The sequence below is a fragment of the Ranitomeya imitator genome, chromosome 1 (assembly GCF_032444005.1).
Source record: "Ranitomeya imitator isolate aRanImi1 chromosome 1, aRanImi1.pri, whole genome shotgun sequence".
NCBI classification, from domain to species: domain Eukaryota; kingdom Metazoa; phylum Chordata; class Amphibia; order Anura; family Dendrobatidae; genus Ranitomeya; species Ranitomeya imitator.
Window position 1 is genome coordinate 954,627,957 of NC_091282.1, and position 23,857 is coordinate 954,651,813.

Genomic DNA, 23,857 nt, shown 5'->3' on the forward strand with positions numbered 1-23,857 from the left:
GAAAAAATCAATCAATCAATCAGTGGGAGATTAATATTGGCCTTTGGGCTTGTGTGCCAGTCCTAAGCGTGCCATCTCTCTCTCTCAGATAGTGGGCCATAGAAAGCCTATTTATTATTATTTTTTTTATTGGGTTTATAAATTTTCCCTGGAAAAAAAAAAAAAGTGGGAGATTAATATTGGCCTCTGGGCTTGTGTGCCAGTCCTGAGCGTGCCATCTCTCTCACAAATAGTGGGCCATAGAAAGCCTATTTATTTTTTGGGTTGATTTGGGTTCCTAATTCTACCTGAAAAAATCAATCAATCAATCAGTGGGAGAAAAATATTGGCCTCAGGGCTTGTGTGCGACTCCTTACTCCTGTGTGTGCCATCTCTCACTCAGTGGGCCATAGAAAGCCTATTAATTTTTTTGCTTGATTTGGGTTCTAAATTCTACCTGAAAAAATCATTAAATCAATCAGTGGGAGATTAATATTGGGCTTTGGGCTTGTGTGCCAGTCCTAAGCGTGCCATCTCTCTCTCTCAGATAGTGGGCCATAGAAAGCCTATTTATTATTATTTTTTTTATTGGGTTTATAAATTTTCCCTGGAAAAAAAAAAAAATGGGAGATTAATATTGGCCTCTGGGCTTGTGTGCCAGTCCTGAGCGTGCCATCTCTCTCACAAATAGTGGGCCATAGAAAGCCTATTAATTTTTTTGCTTGATTTGGGTTCCAAAATCTACCTGAAAAAAATCACTAAATCAATCAGTGGGAGATTAATATTGGCCTCTGGGCTTGTGTGCCACTCCTGACTCCTGTGTGCGTCATCTGTCACTCAGTGGGCCCTAGAAAGCCTATTTTTTGTTTTATTTGTTTTCTAAATTCTCCCTGAAACAATCATTTTATTTTCTTTGGTTTCTAAATTATTCCTGAAAAAAATCATTTTTTTTGTATTTTTTTTTCTCTCAAGTCTCCCTGAAAAAAAAAAAAAAAAAAAATCTGTGGGAGATTCATATTGTCCCTTCTGCTTGTGTGCCAGTCTTGACTCCTGGGTGTGCCATCTCTCTCTCTCTCCCCAATTGTGGGCCATAGAAAGCCTATTAATTTTTTTGCTTGATTTGGGTTCCAAAATCTACCAAAAAAAATCACTAAATCAATCAGTGGGAGATTAATATTGGCCTCTGGGCTTGTGTGCCACTCCTGACTCCTGTGTGCGTCCTCTCTCACTCAGTGGGCCCTACAAAGCCTTTTTTTTTTTTTTTTCCTAAATTCTCCCTGAAACAATCATTTCATTTTATTTGTTTTATAAATTCTTCTGTAAAAAATAATTTTTTTTAAATTTTTTTTTTTTCTGAAGTCTCCCTTTTAAAAAAAACAAACACAAATCAGTGGGAGATAAATATTTACATTTGCGCTTCAGTGACAGTCCTGCGTGTGTGCCATCTCATTTGTTGCCAACAACAACAGAGTGTGTAACATTGTGGCTGATTTTCGTTGTGGTCTCACCCACCTGTAAAGGGGTAGCTAAATCATACTGAAGTTATAGCTCACCGTGTAAGTTGTGTGACAGCAACAAATACCGTTCGTTTGTTAACGTTTTTAAAACAATGAGGAAGTCTGGTGGAAGAGGTCGTGGCCGGGGGCGTTCATTGTCAGCTGGTAATGAGGGTAGTGGTAGTGGTGGAGCATCAGCTGGTCGTGGGAAAAAAAATATTGCACCTAAGTCTGGAGCTGTGGAGCCAGGTTCGTCGTCTGGCTACACAAGGCCTCGAACGCTCCCTTTTCTGGGAGTAGGAAAACCGCTTTTAAAGCCGGAGCAGCAAGAGCAAGTTTTGGCTTATCATTAAAATGAACCACAACTGGATTTCGAAATCTTTTGCCCCACCTTGCCCGGCTGACACCTAGCTTTCCTATGAAAAGGTCTTGCCTGTGGACTATTCTGAATGCCTTTTCCAATCTCGTAATTTTCTGCACCTGATTGTCCAGCATACGACATGTTTACACCTCACTAAATGGCCAAACTCCCCACACGGGGCCGTGGTATCGACACTTGGCGACAGCACCCGTGAGAGTGCAGTTTGTCTGAAGAGGTGGGTGAGCCCGCTTTTGGTCGACGGCACTGCCACTGGGTTCCTCCTAGTACAATAAAGTGTCTCTGGCGGTGGTGGTGCGCACCCAACGTCAGACACACCGTTGTAATATGAGGGGCCCTGGGCCTGTACCGCCGGCCACAAGACAGTTTCCCCCCACCCCAGCTCAAACAGTGCTCTACCACTTGCAAAATTATCTCACAGCTCCACCAATGTTTAGTCTATGCGCTGACATCCTTCAATGCCTGCCACTGACAATACCATTGTATTGACATTTTTGTTATGTTAGGCCTTCGATGCCTGTCTGTGGTCACTCCTTCCAGTAGGCCTCCACTGACCACACCACTGCTGCCCGTATACCCCTGGAACCAATTTAAAATTGCCTACAGCCATGTGTTATTATTTTAGGCCTTCGATGCCTGTCTGCGGTCACTCCTTCCACTAGGCCTCCACTGACCACACCACTGCTGCCCGTGTACCCCTGGAACCAATTTAAAATTGCCTACAGCCAGCCCAATTTTTTTATTTTAGGCCTTCGATGCCTGTCTGCGGTCCATTCTTTCAACTACTACTACACTGACCAGGGCACTGCTGCCCGTGTACCCCTGGAACCAATTTAAAATTGCCTACAGCCATGTGTTATTATTTTAGGCCTTCGATGCCTGTCTGCGGTCACTCCTTCCACTAGGCCTCCACTGACCACACCACTGCTGCCCGTGTACCCCTGGAACCAATTTAAAATTGCCTACAGCCATGTGTTATTATTTTAGGCCTTCGATGCCTGTCTGCGGTCACTCCTTCCACTAGGCCTCCACTGACCACACCACTGCTGCCCGTGTACCCCTGGAACCAATTTAAAATTGCCTACAGCCATGTGTTATTATTTTAGGCCTTCGATGCCTGTCTGCGGTCACTCCTTCCACTAGGCCTCCACTGACCACACCACTGCTGCCCGTGTACCCCTGGAACCAATTTAAAATTGCCTACAGCCAGCCCAATTTTTTTATTTTAGGCCTTCGATGCCTGTCTGCGGTCCATTCTTTCAACTACTACTACACTGACCAGGGCACTGCTGCCCGTGTACCCCTGGAACCAACATCAGAAAATATAAAAATAAGTATTTTGCTTACAAAAAAGAAAATACTGGAGAGATATCAAATGCAGACATTTTAACATTAAAAACAAACACACAACTAAAATCTGGTACAGTACTAAAAATGGCCACCAGCTACAATTACTTTCTCCTGCAAGTAGTTAACTGAAAGGTTTTTTAAATTGAAAACACACATATGGCATCCACCGAGTGTTGTCCTGTCGCGTCTTCTTTATATTATTGCCGAGAAGATGCAAAACAATGAAAATAATAAAATCATTAATTACCAAAATAATAGAGAAAGTCAACACCACATTGCAAATAAACATTCATTCCAAATAAAGAAGCAGGGCGCGTCCGAGGGTGAGTATATACCTAATAAGAATATAATCACCCTCGGACGCGCAATGCTTATTTCCAACAGCCTTCCTTCCTAAGAATCAGCCCTTCCGTGGTGTAGAGAGACGTTGTGTTACACTCCAAGGTGTTCCCCAGGTTGCCTTTCCTGAGCTTCGATCTTCCGGCTCTCGTTTAGTAGTTCTTGGAAACTACACTGCATTAGGCCTTCAAATTGGGTATGGGGTGTAGAGAGAGGGTGTGTTACACTCCAAGGTGTTCCCCAGGTTGCCTTTCCTGAGCTTCAATATTCCGGCTCTCGTTTAGTAGTTGTTGGAAACTACACTGCATTAGGCCTACAAATTTGGTATGGGGGAAACATTGGCACATCTGCGGTCCCTCCTTCCTCTAGGCCTCCACTGACCTGTCTACTGCTGCCCGTGTTCCCCTGGAACCAATTTTAAATTGCCTACAGGCAGCCCAATTTATTATGTTAGGGCTTCGAAGCCTGTCTGCGGTCCCTCCTTCCACTAGGCCTCCACTGATCTGTCTACTGCTGCCCGTGTACCCCTTGAACCAACATCATAAAATAAAAAAAAAGTATTTTGCTTATAAAAAAGAAAATACTGGTGAGATATCAAATGCAGACATTTTAACATTAAAAACAAACACACAACTAAAATCTGGTACAGTACTAAAAATGGCCACCAGCTACAATTACTTTCTCCTGCAAGTAGTTAACTGAAAGGTTTTTTAAATTGAAAACACACATATGGCATCCACCGAGTGTTGTCCTGTCGCGTCTTCTTTATATTATTGCCGAGAAGATGCAAAACAATGAAAATAATAAAATCATTAATTACCAAAATAATAGAGAAAGTCAACACCACATTGCAAATAAACATTCATTCCAAATAAAGAAGCAGGGCGCGTCCGAGGGTGAGTATATACCTAATAAGAATATAATCACCCTCGGACGCGCAATGCTTATTTCCAACAGCCTTCCTTCCTAAGAATCAGCCCTTCCGTGGTGTAGAGAGACGTTGTGTTACACTCCAAGGTGTTCCCCAGGTTGCCTTTCCTGAGCTTCGATCTTCCGGCTCTCGTTTAGTAGTTGTTGGAAACTACGCTGCATTAGGCCTTCAAATTGGGTATGGGGTGTAGAGAGATGGTGTGTTCCACTCCAAGGTGTTCCCCAGGTTGCCTTTCCTGAGCTTCGATCTTCCGGCTCTCGTTTAGTAGTTGTTGGAAACTACGCTGCATTAGGCCTTCAAATTGGGTATGGGGTGTAGAGAGAGGGTGTGTTACACTCCAAGGTGTTCCCCAGGTTGCCTTTCCTGAGCTTCGATCTTCATGCTCTCGTTTAGTAGTTCTTGGAAACTACACTGCATTAGGCCTACAAATTGGGTATGGGGTGGAGAGAGATGGTGTGTTACACTCCAAGGTGTTCCCCAGGTTTCCTTGCCATTGCTTCGGTCTTCCGACTCTCGTTTAGTAGTTGTAGAAAAGTACACTGCATTAGGCCTACAAAATGGGTATGGGGTGGAGAGAGATGGTGTGTTACACTCCAAGGTGTTCCCCAGGTTGCCTTTCCTGAGCTTCTATCTTCAGGCTCTCATTAAATTGTGGTTAAATGGAACAACTGCATTTGGCGTACTAGTTGGTTTGGGGCCTACTATCGGTGTCTGCCACTCCTTGCTGTTCTCCTGGTTTCCTGTCCTGAAATTCCATTTTCAGCATTTTCAGGCTCTCGTTAAGTAGTTGTTAATGTTAGACTGCATTTGGCCTACTAGTTGGGTTGGGGCCTACTATCGGTGTCTGCCACTCCTTGCTGTTCTCCTCCACTGAACAAAGCTGTGCCGCCTGTTTACTACGGTTGCCAATTTTGAACTGCATTTCGACTACTTACTGATTTGGCCCTACTCTCTGTGTCAGCCTCTCATTCCAGTTGTCCTCCACTGCAATGCCCCCTGGTTATTCCTGTGTTACCAATTTTGAACTGCATTTAGCCCACTTTATTCTTTGGGCCTATATCTGTGTTTCCACTTCATCGTGCCCATTGCCCAGCCAGTGATAGATGAGTCTGCTGGTACATTGACCCATAACGCAACATTCCCCGTGCATGCTACACAACAACATTGTGACCCTGCTGAAAGTCAGGTTGCTCTTCCCGCATACCATACCACCTTACACGGGGACAAAGAGGAAGGTGCAGATGAAAGTGCAGGTTCCTTCATCAGGTGGGGGGAGGAATACTAGTTGGCGACGTCACTGGCACAGGGCCTCTCATAGTACGCAAAAGTGTTGCTGCCGGTGGGAGGCGCCCCCGCCGTGCAAACACACCGCTGTACTTTGAGGGGCCCTGTGCCAGTGCCAATGCCAACAAGTGGGCCCCCCCTGCTTGCTCAGGATCACAGCACTTGCAAAGTTGAAATACTTACCTCTCCCTGCTCCACTGCCGTGACGTGGTCCAGATTTCCTGGGCCCACTAATTACTTGAACCAGCCCTACCCCACACAACTTTAGCCAAATGACCCCCAATTTCAAATGCCTTCCAATTATTATAAGGTAAATTACGCTTGACAAGCTTCATTAAGAAGAATGGATGGTTTTGACATTAAAATGGGCACTCTAGGTGTTTTCCTGGCCCCCACTCACTGCCGACTATGCTGCCCCATTGACTTGCATTGGGTTTCGTGTTTCGGTCGATCCCGACTTTACGTCATAATCGGCCGATTTCACTCGACCCGACTTTTGAGATAGTCGGGTTTCGCGAAACCCGGCTCGACTCTAAAAAGGTCAAGGTCACTCAACTCTACTCATAACCACCGGAGGGAGCCCAAGAGCAGAATTCACAAAAGGCTCCCCGTAACTATAAGCCCCCCTGCTGGCATGCACATGCCCCCCTCTCTCTATATGGCATGCACATAGCCCCCCGTCACTACATGCCCCCCTGCAGGCACACACATGGCCCCCAGTCACTACATGCCCCCCTGCAGGCACACACATAGCCCTCAGTCACTACACGCCCCCCTGCAGGCACACACATGCCCCCCAGTCACTACATGCCCCCCTGCTGGCAGGCACATGATAAAATAACAACCTTAACTCACCTTCTGATGATGGCTCCCTGCTCCTAGCTCCTCGGTTGCACTTCCTGTTTCCCAGGCATCATATCACGAGACCTTGGGCACACAGTGATGACATCACTGTGCTGTGCCGATCACATGATCAGATGTCGGCACAGACACAGTAAGAGCCATGGGAGAACTGGGAGCATGGAGCCATCATCAGAAGGTGAGTTAAGTGTTTGTTATTTTATCATGTGCGTGCCTGCAGGGGGCATGTAGTGACTGGGGCCATGTGTCTGCTTGCAGGGGGGCATGTAGTGACTGGGGGGGCCATGTGTGTGCCTGCAGGGGGGCATGTAGTGACTGGTGGGGCCATGTGTGTGCCTGCAGGAGGGCATGTAGTGATTGGGGGGCTATGTGTGTGCCTGCAGGGGTGCATATTCATGATGGGAGGAGGGGGAGTGCAGGCACATGTAATATGCACTGCTCCCCTTTCAACCAACTCGGTGTGCTTCAGCTCTGAGGTGATGGACAGCAGGTGCAGTGAATATTACATGAGGCTAATGTGCGGGAGCACAGGACCTCCTGCTGTCTCTGCAGCGGGCAGCCAGCCCACTCCAGCCCCCTGACACCATTCTAGAGCTGCCCCCCTCCTCTACAGCACAGCACATCACACAGATTCAGATTATAAGACGCACCCCCCACTTTCCGCCAAAATTTGGGGGAACAAAAGTGCATCTTATAATCTGAAAAATACGGTAATTGGCTTACCATCAAGTTCAGTATAAAGTTATACAGGACTTACCGTATATACTCGAGTATAAGCCGACCCGAGTATAAGCCGACCCCCCTAATTTTGTCAAAAAAAACTGGGAAAACTTATTGACTCGAGTATAAGCCTAGGGTGGAAATGCAGCATTTACCTGTGAATTTCAAAAATAAAAATAAATCATTATTTCCCCATAGTTGTGCCATATAGTGCTCTGCACCGTTCATTATTTCCCCATAGCTGTGCCATATAGTGCTCTGCATGTTCATTATTTCCCCATAGCTGTGCCCCATATAGTGCTCTGCACTGTTCATTATTGCCCCATAGCTGTGCCATATAGTGCTCTGCACCGTTCATTATTGCCCCATAGCTGTGCCATATAGTGCTCTGCACCGTTCATTCTTGCCCCATAGCTGTGCCATATAGTGCTCTGCACCGTTCATTATTGTCCCATAGCTGTGCCATATAGTGCTCTGCACCGTTCATTATTGTCCCATAGCTGTGCCATATAGTGCTCTGCACCGTTCATATTTCCCCAAAGCTGTGCCATATAGTGCTCTGCGCCGTTCATATTTCCCCATAGCTGTGCCATATAGTGCTCTGCACCGTTCATTATTGCCCCATAGCTGTGCCAAAAATTTGGGCTGAAAATCTCGGCTTATACTCGAGTATATACGGTATTTACTTTCATGAATTCTTAAGATATCCAAATTGTCTCTTCAGAGAGGAAGAGGATGTTAATAGCTAAACTCCAATTTCAACAAAAACCAAATAATTCCTATAAACAGTAGCAGGTTCTTGAAATGTCAAGATACGGTAAATAAAAGAGATACTCCGGTAGCAAGTCATATCAACAGGGTACATCATGGTAATCTGAAAATTGTAAACTTTATGGGGATTGATAGAGTGTACCAGCCTCAGAGGGGTGGTGACTGGGACAAAAGCATTCTGCAAAGAGAGAGTAAATGGATCTTTCGCCTCCAAACAATAACACCGCAGGGTCTGAATGACCAGCTGAGCTTTTCTTCCTTCCTATAGAGATAGGGTGTAGTAGGCCAGACGTATTACAGGGACAGCCGCTGTTGAGTGGGGGCGCCGCTGTGCAGGATTAGGGTGCCAACCTCTGCGATAGGTAGGAGTTAAGTTAGGGAGGGCTTTCCAGGGATCATGGTAGCTGCACTCCCTTTTCTATCATTCCTGCACAGGTAGGGTCCGCTGTGTCATTAAGTATGAGAACAAAACTATCATTATGGATATTTTTCTAATTTTCTGTAATTTAGTCCGTTTTAGTATTTTTGAGTGATTTGGACTCTGATTTGAAGCTCTTAATATTCCTCGATCCATGGGGGTATAACATTGAAAACATGCATAGGTAAGCCTGCACATACTGATTTTTGGGCTCGGGGTAAAGACATTTCCCCTGCTGTATTACAAGATGAGGAGACATGAGTAAAGGTTTATAATACAGTACTTAACCAGATTCTGCACCTCATCGAACTTAATGCGCTTTATGCGCATCACTATATGAGAAGCGGCGCGATTGTGGGAGTGTCCGCTCACCGGACGTGATGTTATGGCACAGTGTGCCGGCGTCTCAGCATCCGGAAGTGATGTGCGCGTTGTAGCGCATGGTGCACGTGCTTGAACAGACCGGAAACTCGGCTCCCGGCGTCTGGAAACACACGGTTTTGAACGCCGGTGAGTAGTAGATATAAAGAAGGCAAGATGAATGCCACTTAAGCAAAATGCTCATTTTGATTTAAGAATATGGCATAATCCCCTGATGATTCTTTATTGGATGAAACGCGTTGGGAGGCACTATTCACAAAGTATGACCTGAAAGCAAGGACGCAGATGTATTGTAAAAGCCGCAAGAGGGTCTATTTGAACGCAGGCTGCATTGAATTGGGAAAGTAATCGAGAAATGGCAGATGAGTATAAAACGATTTAATCAATATTTGAACTACGCATAACAGCTGTTTTAAAACCTTTACCATAAAGGGTTCTGGCAATAGAAACGGTATAGTTGTTTACTGGCTGTATGTGCAGTGGTTTTCTGGGACTAAGGAGAAACATCCTCTATGAGCATATTGTCGATTAGAGACAAGGCCACCCCTATGGAGGTCATAAGGATTGTTATGACTACACTCTAAAAATGGAGGTTTAAAGGAGTTGTTCTCCATTTTTCTATGTTGTGATGAGTCATGTCAACGATGGTATTTGGGATATAATCAATATTGTGCTAAATTACTTTTACCACCAAGGGTTTGATATACAGTTGGTAAATCATATGACAATACCAGGATAGGTTACCCTTTGGGGACTGTGGTGAACCATCCCAAAGTACTGTATTTCCTCTAACGTGATATCATTATCAATGAGATAATTGGATTTAATATTGCGGCAGTGATATCATTTTATGTGTTTTTCGTATGGTTGATGTTGTTTGAACCAAGCACTTTGTTTGCACTATATGTTTGCACTTTCTGAAGATTTTATTATAAATAAAAGTTAAGTTTTATCTTCACATTTCAAGAACCCACTACTGTTTTTAGAGAGGAAGAGGACTAGAACTCTAGTGCCACCTATTGGAAGTAGCAATCCTAACAGTCAATGTTGACCCTTTAAAGAGCCTTGTCACATGACTTAGGATAAAAGCCAAACCAGAATCTTAATTTGCAGACACTGTGTTTCGGGGTACTGCCCCTCATCAGTGCAAAGTGGAGATCTGGTTTGGCTGAGTGAGAGGCGTCTGACTGGGATCCAAGAAGTATTGTTTCTAGTGTTGAGCGATACCGTCCGATACTTGAAAGTATCGGTATCGAATAGTATCGGCCGATACCCGAAAAGTATCGGATATCGCCGATACCGATACCCGATACCAATACAAGTCAATGGGACACCAAGTATTGGAAGGTATCCTGATGGTTCCCAGGGTCTGAAGGAGAGGAAACTCTCTTTCAGGCCCTGGGATCCATATTAATGTGTAAAATAAAGAATTAAAATAAAAAATATTGATATACTTACCTCTCCGGAGGCCCCTGGACATCACCGTTGGTAACCGGCAGCCTTCTTTGCTTAAAATGAGCGCGTTTAGAGCCTTCCATGATGTCACGGCTTCTGATTGGTCACGTGCCGCTCATGTGACCGCAACGCGACCAATCACAAGCCGCGACATCATTCTCAGGTCCTAAATTCCTAGAATGAGGAGTTTAGGGCCTGAGAATGACGTCGCGGCTTGTGATTGGTCGCGTGGCGGTCACATGAGCGGCACGCGACCAATCAGAAGCTGTGACGTCATGGAAGGCTCTAAACGCGCTCATTTTAAGCAAAGAAGGCTGCCGGTTACCAGCGGTGATGTCCAGGGGCCTCCGGAGAGGTGAGCATATCAATATTTTTTATTTTAATTCTTTACTTTACACATTAATATGGATCTGATACCGATTCCCGATACCACAAAAGTATCGGAACTCGGTATCGGATTTCCGATACCGCAAGTATCGGCCGATACCCGATACTTGCGGTATCGGAATGCTCAACACTAATTGTTTCTCCTTGCGGAGAATGACATGTTAAGCATGTCGAGATGAGGACACCTTGCGACATGCTTAACATGTCACTCTCCGCAAGGAGATTAAGTTATTATCTGAAAGACAATATTATTCCCATTCTTGATTTTCTCTGTCCTGTCTAGATCTTTGTAGTTTCTCATAGTTTCTTTTTTTTACACCAAATAGTAAGCTACATAGTTGGGTTGTGTTGTTTTATATGATTTGTTTATTTTTATGTCTGTTATAACTTGCTATCTGTTATGTCTATATATTTTTTTGCCAATTAGTGAGTGGAAATTTTATTTTTCTTGCCAGCTACATAAACCATGAGACTATTTGGTACATCATCACTATAAATAATAAAAATTATATTTTGACAAAGTAATTACAAGCTTTCCAATACCTAATGACTAGAGTTGGGTAGATTGATTCACATGACTCTGGTCCATCTGCCAGGTCAATAGTCTGTGACTGCTGGATGAGAAGATCAGGAATCCCTTAAATTCCAGGAACACTAGCAGGAGTCCCAAGAATCCATCTACCCAACTTTTCTGGTAACCTTTATGAAGAAAATGGACATAAAATGGTTCACATAGGTAAGAAGTTTATCCACTACCAAACCATGCTACTACTTACCATTGTTGCAGCGATTCCCGGAACAGCACATGCCATCTCTATGACAACGTTTCTTCTTTCTGCGGCACACCATGCATGAGGAAGGAGCTTGGTGAGGACTGTAACAATATCTTCCAACCTCACATTCTTTATCACTAACACAGGGATACGCCTGAAAAAATCCATAAAGAAAATCATCAGTAATCATGTCAAATTAAGGTGGGCTATGACACCAAAGGTATATGTAGTGCTCCACCTTTTTACCATTAAATGGATTAAGAGTTGGAGAGAAATTTCACAGTACACACCAAAAAAGTTATACTCAATAAGAAGGTGTGACTTTGCGGGAATGGAAGTAGCTTCATAGGAAAGGGGCTTGTTTTAAGATGTGATACTGTTTGCCAAAATTATGTCAAAACTTATGAACAATTTTTGGCCACAGAGTAAGCTAACAAGTAGGTGGTATAAATTTAGGGTATGTTCCCACGGTCAGAAAACTCTGTGGGCTGGACGCTGCGTACATCCGCAGCGTCCAACCCTCAGCAGCCAGATGTTACAGCATAGTGGATGGGATTTCAAGAAATCCCATGTCCACTATGCGTGCACGGATGCCTAAAGCTTCACTGCGGAGATGGACATGAGGCGCGTTTTTCCAGACTGCAGCATGTCTATTTATCTTGCGGAGATGCTCCATCTCCACAAGATAAATATCACCAGTCCAATGTGTTGGACGCCGTGATTCCGCACAGTTCAATGAACACATGCGGAATCACCGGCGTTCGAAAGCTGGCAGCGCTTTGGACGGAGCAGACATGTGCTGCGTCCAAAGCACTGCCAATTACTGACTGTGGGGACGAAGTCTTAGACTAAACAGTCTAAAGATGTCCCACATGTAACACAAACAGCATGAGCCACTGTGAAAAAGATGGCACAAGTGAATACGGTTTTAGTAAATCTGCTTCTTAATATTCCTATGTTGGTATCACATCTACACAGATATTTTTTGAATGTTGCATATTTATTTATATGTTTTACCGTGTTTTTTTCTACACATGTATGCCAGCAAAATTAATTAGATTTCTGAAATCTAATGCACACGCTGCTTATTTTGCAGTTTGAAATCTGCAACATGTCAATTTTTTCAACGTTTTTGCAGGATTTTTCTCTCATTCTTATGAACAGGAAAAAACCTCAAAAATGCATGCAAGCACTTGGCAAAAATGTGCATTTTTTTAAGCGCCGATTTTCCTGTTGCAGAAGTATTTAACGTAAGCATAAACCCTAAGCTCAAGCTTACTCAGGCCACCAAAATATTCAATGTATTTCAGGCTTAAATACATTGCTGAACCTGCCCTGTGGTAAATATTTTGAATTAGGTACCAAAAAGCATTATATCACATTTATTCCATGAAAACAGCCCATTTATGTGTACAATTTATTCAGCTTGCCTTTGTTACTGCCAGTTAAAAAGCGATTTTACTGAGCTAACAGTAACAGCAGGAATGTATTGCTACAGCGGTGAACAAGCGCTCTAAATCAATTGCTCTGCAGCTTTTCCTCCAGTTACTTTAACTTTTTACACAGTAGAATTGTTTCATTCAGTTTTTGTTGGCTCCTGAAGGTTGTACATTACATTAATAAAGTGTTTGTGTCTTTATTTGCCAAGGAACCCAGCTTCTGTGCCAGTTTGGCTTGGAAGGTTCCGCATTGACACTTAAGTATATTGGGAGTAAAGCAGAAGAAATTGCCAGTTGGGCACAGAAGAAGCAGACACTTATTAGTTTTTCTTCTTGTCTCCATTAGATTTGTAAGATTGATTTCACCTCATTATAGGTCTGTACAAATGTGCTAGTGTTACCTGGTTTTCTTCTTTCTGACACTGCTATGATTATGCATCCTAATTTACTGTAACATGGGAGCATTTGAAAACATTTATGAAAATTAAAAGCAAAGTGCAAGGTATTGATTCTCAAATCTGTAGTGAAATATGATGATTATGCTGCAAAATGGCTAGTCCATGCAATGCAAAAGGTAAATTATGGCAAAATTTGACAATATCTGCATGTAATACTTCTATTATACTTACCCTTAAAAGGAAATGCACAATTGTGGAAACAGAACAAAGTATTTAGACTTTCCACAATAGTGTGAAAGAGATTAATAAAGCTAAATACACTAAAACGTTGGAGCATTTTACTTAAAAAACTCTCTCCTAACTCTGAGCCCACATCTTTTTTGGCACGTCAGCCGATTTCAACAGCTGACATGTGCCCCTAACAGCCACTAATGGAATTTGTGATCCGCCTGCAGCTGTTAACCTGTTAAATGCCACTGTCAATCTCTGATAGCGCCATCTACTATATAATTGTCTAAGGGGCACTTCTGTCTGTCTGTCTGTCCCAGAAATCCCACATCGCTGATTGGTCTCGCCAGCTGCCTGTCCTGGCTGCCGCGACCAATCAGCGATGGGCACAGTCCGATTAGTCCCTCCCTACTTTCATCCAGTCAGTGCTCGGCGCCCGCTCCATACTCCCCCCAGTCAGCACTCACACAGGGTTAATGCCAGAGTTAATGGACCGCGTTATGCCGCGGGTAACGCACTCTGTTAACGCTGCTATTAACCCTGTTTCCCTGTTTCCCTGCATATGCAGCATCAATAGTAAAAAGCTGTAATGTTAAAAATAATAGAAAAACAAAAAACCTGCTATGCTCACCTTCCATAGTCCGCCGAGACGCCCGGGGCCTCCGCCAGCTTCCGTTCCCAGAGATGCATTGCGAAATTACCCAGAAGACTTAGCGGTCTCGCGAGACCACTAAGTCATCTGGGTAATTTCACAATGCATCCTGGGAACGGAAGATGGCGGCAGCCGCGTGCGTCTTGGCACAGCTTCGCTGGATCCCGGCAGGTGAGTATATAACTATTTTTTATTTTAAATATTTTTTTAACAGGGATATGGTGCCCACACTGCTATATACTATGTGGGCTGTGTTATATACCACATGGCTGCTATATACTATGTGACCAGTGTTATATACTGCGTGGGCTGTGCTATATATTACGTGGCCAGTGTTATATACTGCGTGGGCTGTGCTATATATTACGTGGGCTGTGTTATATACTGTTTGGGCTGTGCTATATATTACGTGGCCAGTGTTATATACTGTTTGGCCTGTGTTATATACTATGTCGCCTGTGTTATATACTGTGTGGCTGCTACATACTGCGTGGGCTGTGTTATATAGTGCGTGGGCTGTGTTATATACTGTGTGGGCTGTGTTATATACTGCATGGCCACAGTTATATACTGCGTGGCCTGAATTAACGCATTGGGTATTCTACAATATGTATGTATGTATGTATATAGCAGCCACATAGTATATAGCACAGGCCACGTAGTATTTGTCTGCTATATACTACATGGCCTGTGCTATATACTATGTGGCTGCTGTATACATGCATATATATTCTAGAATACCCGATGCGTTACAATCGGGCCACCATCTAGCTTAACATGATTGCGCTGGAAATGTGTTACTAATCCCACCCCTCATTGCCCCTTTCACATGACTGTGAGTCGCCGATGGGCTGGCATGACAACCAGGGGTCTGCAGATGACCCCTGTGGTTGTCACTGCCGTACTGCTATGAGCGCTGCCCAGCAGTCGGCGCTCATAGCAAGTGAGTATTTCTGCTACACAGAAATGCCCTGCTTTATGTAGCACAAGCGATCGGATGATAGCAACTTCTAGTTGAAGCAAGTGTAAAGTAAGAAAAAAATTTAAAAATTTAAAAAATATATAAAAGTTTAAATCACCCCCCTTTCACCCCATTCAAAATAAACCAATTAAAAATCAGTAAATCAGTAAACGGCGTAGCTAGAAAAAAAGTCAAAATGTCAGAATTAAGTTTTTTTGGTCACCGTAATATTAAAATGCAATAACATTTGATCATATACAAATGGTAATAAAAAGGTAAGTTCAGAGTGCAAAAGAAAAGCCCTCACCCAGCGCCAGATTCCGAAAAATGGTCTCAGAAAATGAAGCAATTTAAATTAATTAATTAAAAAGAGCCTATACATGTTTTGTACCGATTACCTCATAATGAGCTGGAGAATCATAATGAACATGGTAAAAGAAAAAAAAAAAAAGATTGTGGAATTGAATTTTGTTGCAATTTGGCCACACTTGTAATTTTTTTTTCCCATTTTCTATTACATTATATATGGTAAAGGTAATGGTGTCATTCAAAAGTCCTGCAAGCCCCCCAGACGGCCATATTGACAGAAAAATGAAAAATAGTTATGGCTCTGGGAAGAAAGGTGGCAAAAAACAGAAATGCAAAAATTAAAATGGGCTGCAGCGTGAAGGGGTTAAAGCTGGGTGAGGAACAGATAAACTACAAAGGTGAAGTTGTGGAAGACAGTTTCATGTTACTGGTCAAGACTGAGAGACTGAGCACAGCAACAAGACACAAGGTAGTTATACCTTCTGTGCAAAGTCTCCCCCAAATATTGCTGTTTAAAGGAGCACCAAGAAATGGGAAAACCTGATAATCCATAGATGCAGTGGTCAGCCAAAGAAACTAAGTGCAGCAGACGAAAGACACATCATGCTGACTTCCTTTTGAAATCGGAAGATGTACAGCAGTGTCATCAGCTAAGATTGTCTGCAGGCAGGTCAAGGACCCCAAACATAGAGATAATGAAATTAAAACTATTTTCAATATAAATAAGGGCAAGGAGTCCTGGAAAATGGCCCCACAGAGCTGTAATCTCAGCATTATCGAGTCTGTCTGGAATTAATTGAAGATTTGCACTGAAGTACATCCATAAGAGACCTGTGATTAGTTCTCCAAGATGTATGGAATAGTGATGAGCGAATATACTCGTTACTAGCACGCTCGGGGGTCCTCCGAGTATTTTTTAGTGCTCGGAGATTTAGTTTTCCTCACCTCGGCTGAATGATTTACATCTCTTAGCCAGCTTGATTACATGTGGGGATTCCCTAGCAAGCAGGCAACCCCCACATGTACTTATGCTGGCTAACAGATGTAAATCATCCTGCTGAGGCGATGAAAACTAAATCTCCGAGCACTAAAAAATACTCGGAGGACACCCGAGCGTGCACGAGAAATCTCGAGTAACGAGTATATTCACTCATCACTAGTTTGGAACAACCTCCGTCTTTTTGCTTATTTACTTTTCACTTTGCTAATTGATTAAAATAACTTTACATAATTTATTCACACGTACCCACAAAAATACACACACACATATTTATATATTGTGCTTTTTTTTCCTTTATTGAAATATTTTTTTTAAATATCAATTTTGACGTTTATTGATTATGTTGCTATTCACTTTTCCCACATCTGCCAGGGTTTATGTAGCCGAGACGCTACTTTTAAGCTTTGTGTTCATATTCTTCAAATATATACCTGTTTCTTCACACATTACTTGCAGCTGTTCCGGGATTCATCTCTTTACAGCTGTAAATAGTTACCGAATGATGCTGTAATGCAGCAAAGGATGATAGATGTCAAAAAAAGTGTTAAAGAATATCTTTGATTTTGCCCGACTTCTTTTACTCATCTAATTTGCTAGGCACATTATTGATTAGTATAGTAAGAAGATTTACTTGATGGCAGTGACATGATGTCAGATTGACTAAACATTGTTAGGGTATAGGCATTTAACAATGGGAATATACGCCTGTGACATATGGAAACTATAACATAGTAATCTATAACAATACAAGAAGTAAAACCTTAAATAAGCTATAATGCATCAGTTTAACTAGCAAAAGAGCTATATATGAAGAAACGACCTTGACCTTTATCCAACTATTTACAGCAAGAATATTACACTTACAACTCTTTCTAGAACTTCTTGATTACTATGGCATTGTTAACCAATTCAAGACCAGGCTATTTATCCCAGTTCCTGACTAGGCACATTTTTTGCACATGCGGTTTAAACAGCTGTACATTTTTTTCTAGTTCTGATATTCAAATAATATTTGCATTTTTTTTTGTGATACATGGGTCTTCATTTTTCTATCATTGTGATACCAACTCTCACTTTTTTTTTGCCATTATTGGTCAATATCAGTAGAAAAAATAAATGAGATGCATGTCTGTTTTTCCCATTTTTTAATTTTTTTTTATGACTACAAAAGGACCACTGAAATACATTTCTAATTGTGTTTGCCTTTTTGTAACAATTATTTTTATATTTGGGATATATAGTTTTATTTTGAGAAGTATGGGGCAAGTAACAGCAAGTTGGATTGGTAGTAGCTTTTTTATTTACTTAATTTTTATACGCTTTTTATTTATTTTTGATTTATTTTACATATTGTAAAAGAACTTTGCCCCCACATTTCAATATTTAAATCCTTTTGGAAAAGAAAAAATCTGATTTCCCTTGTAACTAGCTATGGTTTATTAGTGTTAGGATTGGCAGAACGCACCAAATAAATATAAGTATGGAAAAAAGGTGCGTTCGCAGCCCGTGTCCACCATGCAGAGATGATGGTACCTGCTGCTGAGTAATGGCGGCACTCTATGGCGGTATTAGCCCAAAGTACACGCGGGTTAACGTCATCCGATGTGAACAGACGCGAACCCTGTTGCTTCACAGAGCTCAATAGAATGCTGTACTCTGTTAGCCGACACAGTGCACAGCAGTGTAGATGCTAGTGGGATCCCTAACGCTGCACTGGTGGTTGAACCCGCTCTGTCACTCAGTGGCTTTTGAGCCCGCCCCTGAGGATGCCTGGAGACAGATGCTGGGATCAAGCGGGAATTCCCACCCTACTCTGACAAAGGAATTGTGCTCAAATAATTAAAGGGAACCTGTCACCCCGTTTTTTCAGATTGAGATATAAATACTGTTAAATAGGGCCTGCGCTGTGCGTTACTATAGTGTATGTAGTGTACCCTGATTCCCCACCTATGCTGAGAAATACATTACCAAAGTCGCCGTTTTCGCCTGCCAATCAGGCTGGTCTGGTCAGGTGGGCGTGGTGACATCGCTCTTTTCTTCCCCAGCTTTCCGTTGGTGGCGTAGTGGTGTGCGCATGTCGCAGTGACGAATCCACTGCGCGCACGTGAAGAAGCAGCGAGCGATCTGCGCTATTACCCCCTGTCATCGGTGGGGGCGGCCATCTTCCTGGGGCCGCGCGTGCGCAGATGGAGTGCTCTGCTGCACGAAGCTTCAGGAAAATGGCCGCGGGATGCCGCACGTGTGCATTAGAGATCGCGGCGGCCATTTTCCCAAAGCCGAGATGCAAACTCGGCTTTGGGAAATGGCCACCGCGATCTCTAATGCGCACGCGCGGCATCCCGCGGCCATTTTCCTGAAGCCCCGTGCAGCAGAGCACTCCATCTGCGCACGCGCGGCCCCAGGAAGATGGCCGCCCCCACCGATGACAGGGGGTAATAGCGCAGATCGCGCGCTGCTTCTTCACGTGCGCGCAGTGGATTCATCACTGCGACATGCGCACACCACTACGCCACCAACGGAAAGCTGGGGAAGAAAAGAGCGATGTCACCACGCCCACCTGACCAGACCAGCCTGATTGACAGGCGAAAATGGAGACTTTGGTAATGTATTTCTCAGCATAGGTGGGGAATCAGGGTACACTACATACACTATAGTAACGCACAGCGCAGGCCCTATTTAACAGTATTTATATCTCAATCTGAAAAAACGGGGTGACAGGTTCCCTTTAATGCAGATGCAACTGCAAACTGCTAAAGGAAAGCAATAGCACACAGAGTGCGTGCAGCGTCCCGCTTGCATACGCCTTACCGACGCTGACCTAGTGTGTGGTGGAGGCTTAGCCACTGACTGGCACTGTATCTTAGCTCCACTCACCCTGATGCTCAAGCAACAACCGGAGGGAAGGGGAACATTAAGGAGCATCCACCAGATGCAATCACACAAGCTCACACACACCATTCAGGTTTATACTAGCACATGGCCGAGCGGCCATGCAAGCCTTTTATAGATGTAGCCTCCCGGGACCTTCCCAGTGGTCCAATCGGAGCTGCTACAGGACCTGAGCATGTGACCTCTGACCTCCAATGAGAGGTTGTCCCACGGGCATGCTCAGTAGACGAAAAGCAGGGCAGTCCCTGGAACGTCTGCTCCCTGCTGATCAATTCTGGTTACAAAGGCTGAACCTGGGACAGCAGCTGTAACCAGATGCACAGTATCAGCTTGAGCCTGACGCTTGGACCAACGTCTGCTCAGCAGACTCCACTGTGGCTGGGGAAGAATGGGAGACTGCAGAGGACATGGTTCAAGATTCCTCCTGTGCAGCGGCGGGAACTCGACACCTAAAAATTTGCTCCAGTTACAGTGGGAATGCAGTCTCCTGGCAACATATCAGAGTGGATCTCCTAGTATGCATGAGGTCCTGCTCCTTTCCTACTTCCCTAGACACAGTGGTCAAATGAGCACAGGGTCCGGAGTAGGAAATGCCAACACGACTTCCTATTACTGTATAAGGAGCGCTTGTTTAGCGCTCTGTCTGCTGCAATAGAGAAGGCAGAGGAAGTAATAAATCATATGCACAATTGCATATTTAGAACATCACTGCACAGAAGAATGGAGACTGCTTGCACCTTTAATTGGCTATTGCAAGTTCAGAAGTAGTTAATCAGGATTTCACATGTTATGACTTGTGTTGTTTAAGATTATTGTACTTGTTTTTATTATGCATACCCCTCCTCACATGTAAAGCGCCATGGAATAAATGGCGCTATAACAATAAATAATAAATAATAATAATAATAATAATCGTATATTATTTTATAAAGCAATACAACAAGGCATCATTCAGGCATCCATGTTTCACATTTTTTAGTGTTTTCATGTATAGAATATCAACATATTGTAATTTATAGACATATTCATATGTCTTGTTTCTGTGAGCGAACCTCTGCAAAATAAAAAAGTAAGATTTTTTTTCTTGATCTGATTTCCAGCAAAAATCGCCCATTCAAGTGAATGAATCCATAATGAAAATGGATAGCACTCCTATGCCATCTGAGTCTCACTGAGCACTGGTCATTTTTTTTTACTAATTATTGATTAGTAGAAGCTGGAAAATGTTTCTTTTACTTTGTAAATAAAGACTGGCAATGGAATAAGGAACTACAGTTAGGTCCATATATATTTGGACAGAGACAACATTTTTCTAATTTTGGTTATAGACATTACCACAATGAATTTTAAACAAAACAATTCAGATGCAGTTGAAGATCAGACTTTCAGCTTTCATTTGAGGGTATCCACATTAAAATTGGATGAAGGGTTTAGGAGTTTCAGCTCCTTAACATGTGCCACCCTGTTTTTAAAGTGACCAAAAGTAATTGGACAATTGACTCCAAGGCTATTTCATGGACAGGTGTGGGCAATCCCTTCGCTATGTCATTCTCAATTAATTAGATAAAAGGTCTGGAGTTGATTTGAGGTGTGGTGCTTGCATTTGGAAGGTTTTGCTGTGAAGTAAACATGCTGTCAAAGGAGCTCTCCATGCAGGTGAAACAAGTCATCCTTACGCTGCGAAAACATAAAAAAAACCTTCCGAGAAATTGCTACAATATTAGGAGTGGCAAAATCTACAGTTTGGTACATCCTGAGAAAGAAAGAAAGCACTGGTGAACTCATCAATGCAAAAAGACCTGGGCGCCCACGGAAGACAACAGTGGTGGATGATCGCAGAATTATCTCCATGGTGAAGAGAAACCCCTTCACAACAAGTAACCAAGTGACCAACACTCTGCAGGAGGTCGGCGTATCAATATCCAAATCTACCATAAAGAGAAGACTGCATGAAAGTAAATACAGAGGGTTCACTGCACGGTGCAAGCCACACATAAGCATCAAGAATAAAAAGACTTGACTGGACTTTGCTAAAAAGCATCTAAAAAAGCCTGCACAGTTCTGGAAGAACATTCTTTGGACAGATGAAGCCAAGATCAACCTCTACCAGAATGATGGAAAGAGAAAAGTATGGCGAAGGCGTGGTCCAGCTCATGATCCAAAGCACACCACATCATCTGTAAAACACGGCGGAGGCACTGTGATAGCTTGTGCATGCATGGCTGCCAGTGGCACTGGGTCACTAGTGTTTATTGATGATGTGACACAGGACAGAAGCAGCCAAATGAATTCTGAGGTATTCAGAGCCATACTGTGTGCTCAGATCCAGCCAAATGCAGCCAAACTGATTGGTCGCCGTTTCATACTACAGATGGACAATGACCCAAAACATAAAGCCAAAGCAATCCAGGAGTTTATTAAAGCAAAGAAGTGGAATATTTTTGAATGGCCAAGTCAGTCATCTGATCTCAACCCAATTGAGCATGCATTTCACTTGTTAAAGCCTAAACTTCAGACAGAAAGGCCCACAAACAAACAGCAACTGAAAACCACCGTAGTGAAGGCCTGGCAGAGCATCAAAAAGGAGGAAACACAGCGTCTGGTGATGTCCATGAGTTCAAGACTTCAGGCAGTCATTGCCAACAAAGGTTGCCAACCAAGTACTAAAAATGAATATTTTATTTAAAATTATTGAATCTGTCCAATTACTTTTGGTCCCTTTTAAAACAGGGTGGCACATGTTAAGGAGCTGAAATTCCTAAACCCTTCATCCAATTTTAATGTGGATACCCTCAAATGAAAGCTGAAAGTCTGAACTTCAACTGCACCAGAATTGTTTTGTTTAAAATTCATTGTGGTAATGTCTATAACCAAAATTAGAAAAATGTTGTCTCTGTCCAAATATATATGGACCTAACTGTATCATTATTGCAGACCTGGAGATTTATGAAAGTACCTATTTTTATTTGTGTTCATAATAAAGGAATTACTGAGATTTTTATAAAAGGTTAGAAAACGTACCTCTTTATTTTACAAGAGAATTGCTGTGATCCATTTTACATTATGTTCATTGACTTCATGGACAATAATATGGCTGCTAATCAGGATCAGTGCACGATAAATAAAGTCATATATTTTCATTGTTATTTGTATGCATTTTGTGATTGGACTTCTACATTTCAGTGTGGTATAGTTGTAATGAATAAATCTTTTGAAATTCAAATTCACAAGGTGTAGATAATTTTTGCCCCCAAAAATTTGATTTGTGGCAAATAAATTTAAGATACTCCAATAGCACCAGAAAATATTTGTACAACACTTGGAGATTTCCTAGCACTGTGTCTTTAGTAATGTCACACAGTTTTAGTTATTGAATGGGAAACTCAAACATCCAGTGCTTGCCATGCTGTTATGTGCATGACAAGGTGGTAAGCACTGCTTCTGATCGGCAGTAAAATCGCTACTGATGGTCAGATATGCTTCCCATACTATCAATTGAGAGTGTGAGCCTGCAGCTGTGATCAGAGGTAAAAGTTTACCTCTGGTCACTTGCATCGGCTGATAGAACTACTATACCCATCAACCTATGCCTGGTGCTGCTAATAACAGTGGATGGGCTCTATGTGAATACTTATGATGGTGAAGTACCCTATCATCAAGGCCGCTATCTGACTGCCCTGTCCCCTGATGATTCCCCTTTGGGATGAAACGCGTAGGGAGGTGGTCCTGAACAGGAACGGTCTATGGAGTTGTGTATTGATCCATTGGATTTCTGACTAATTGAACAGGAGAGTGCATCCTTTATGTGGTATCTCCATCATTTGGTGAGATTGTTCTATACTATGGGTGATCATCAGTGGTACTGATTTGGTAGTGATTTGTTTCAAATATTTGAGTATAAGTATGCTGGCATGGACAGTAGAATTAGTATCTGTTTAGATTTGTGAGTTTGGTTTCTCTGCTGAGCCTTCGGCTTACTAGTTGAATAATTCTTTTGGAAGTACAAGAAACCAATCTGTCCTAAACACTATTGTTTGATCTCTTGCTTAATAATCAAACCTATTGTCCGATTAACGATCGGTTAATGCACATGTTTGATTTTTATGTGTTGTGTCTTGTCATTTTAATGTATGTAATAAATGTTATGTTTTAGGTTCCTTTTTGCTATATACTTTGTGGGTAACCCCCTTTTCCTAAAGCTTGTATGGCTTTCAACCCTTTGCTATTTTTACGGTAATAAGAGTGAGAGCAGGCAGTGGCTGATGGAATTATTCAGAAAAACTGACTCACAAAGAAAACTAATACTTTTAAAATAATACTTTTATTTACTATACACTAAAATGGAATACACGGTAGCAAATCAGCTAAAGTACACCTGGCCAGGCCAGAAAATTGGTCAAATACAGGTTATACTGATGACTAATTCACCCTATTATTCATTAATGCACCCCTTCCTA

At 42.7% G+C, this 23,857-nt stretch overlaps 1 protein-coding gene across 1 annotated transcript in view; it reads right to left on the reverse strand.

Moving 5' to 3' along the window:
• The window catches only part of DKK2 (dickkopf WNT signaling pathway inhibitor 2), a 253,508-nt gene that overhangs the window by 25,300 nt on the left and 204,351 nt on the right, over positions 1-23,857 (reverse strand). Inside the window, exon 2 of the mRNA XM_069743724.1 lies at positions 11,528-11,678. Within this exon, the coding sequence (XP_069599825.1) occupies positions 11,528-11,678 (151 nt within the window). The remainder of the gene's footprint in view (positions 1-11,527; positions 11,679-23,857) is intronic.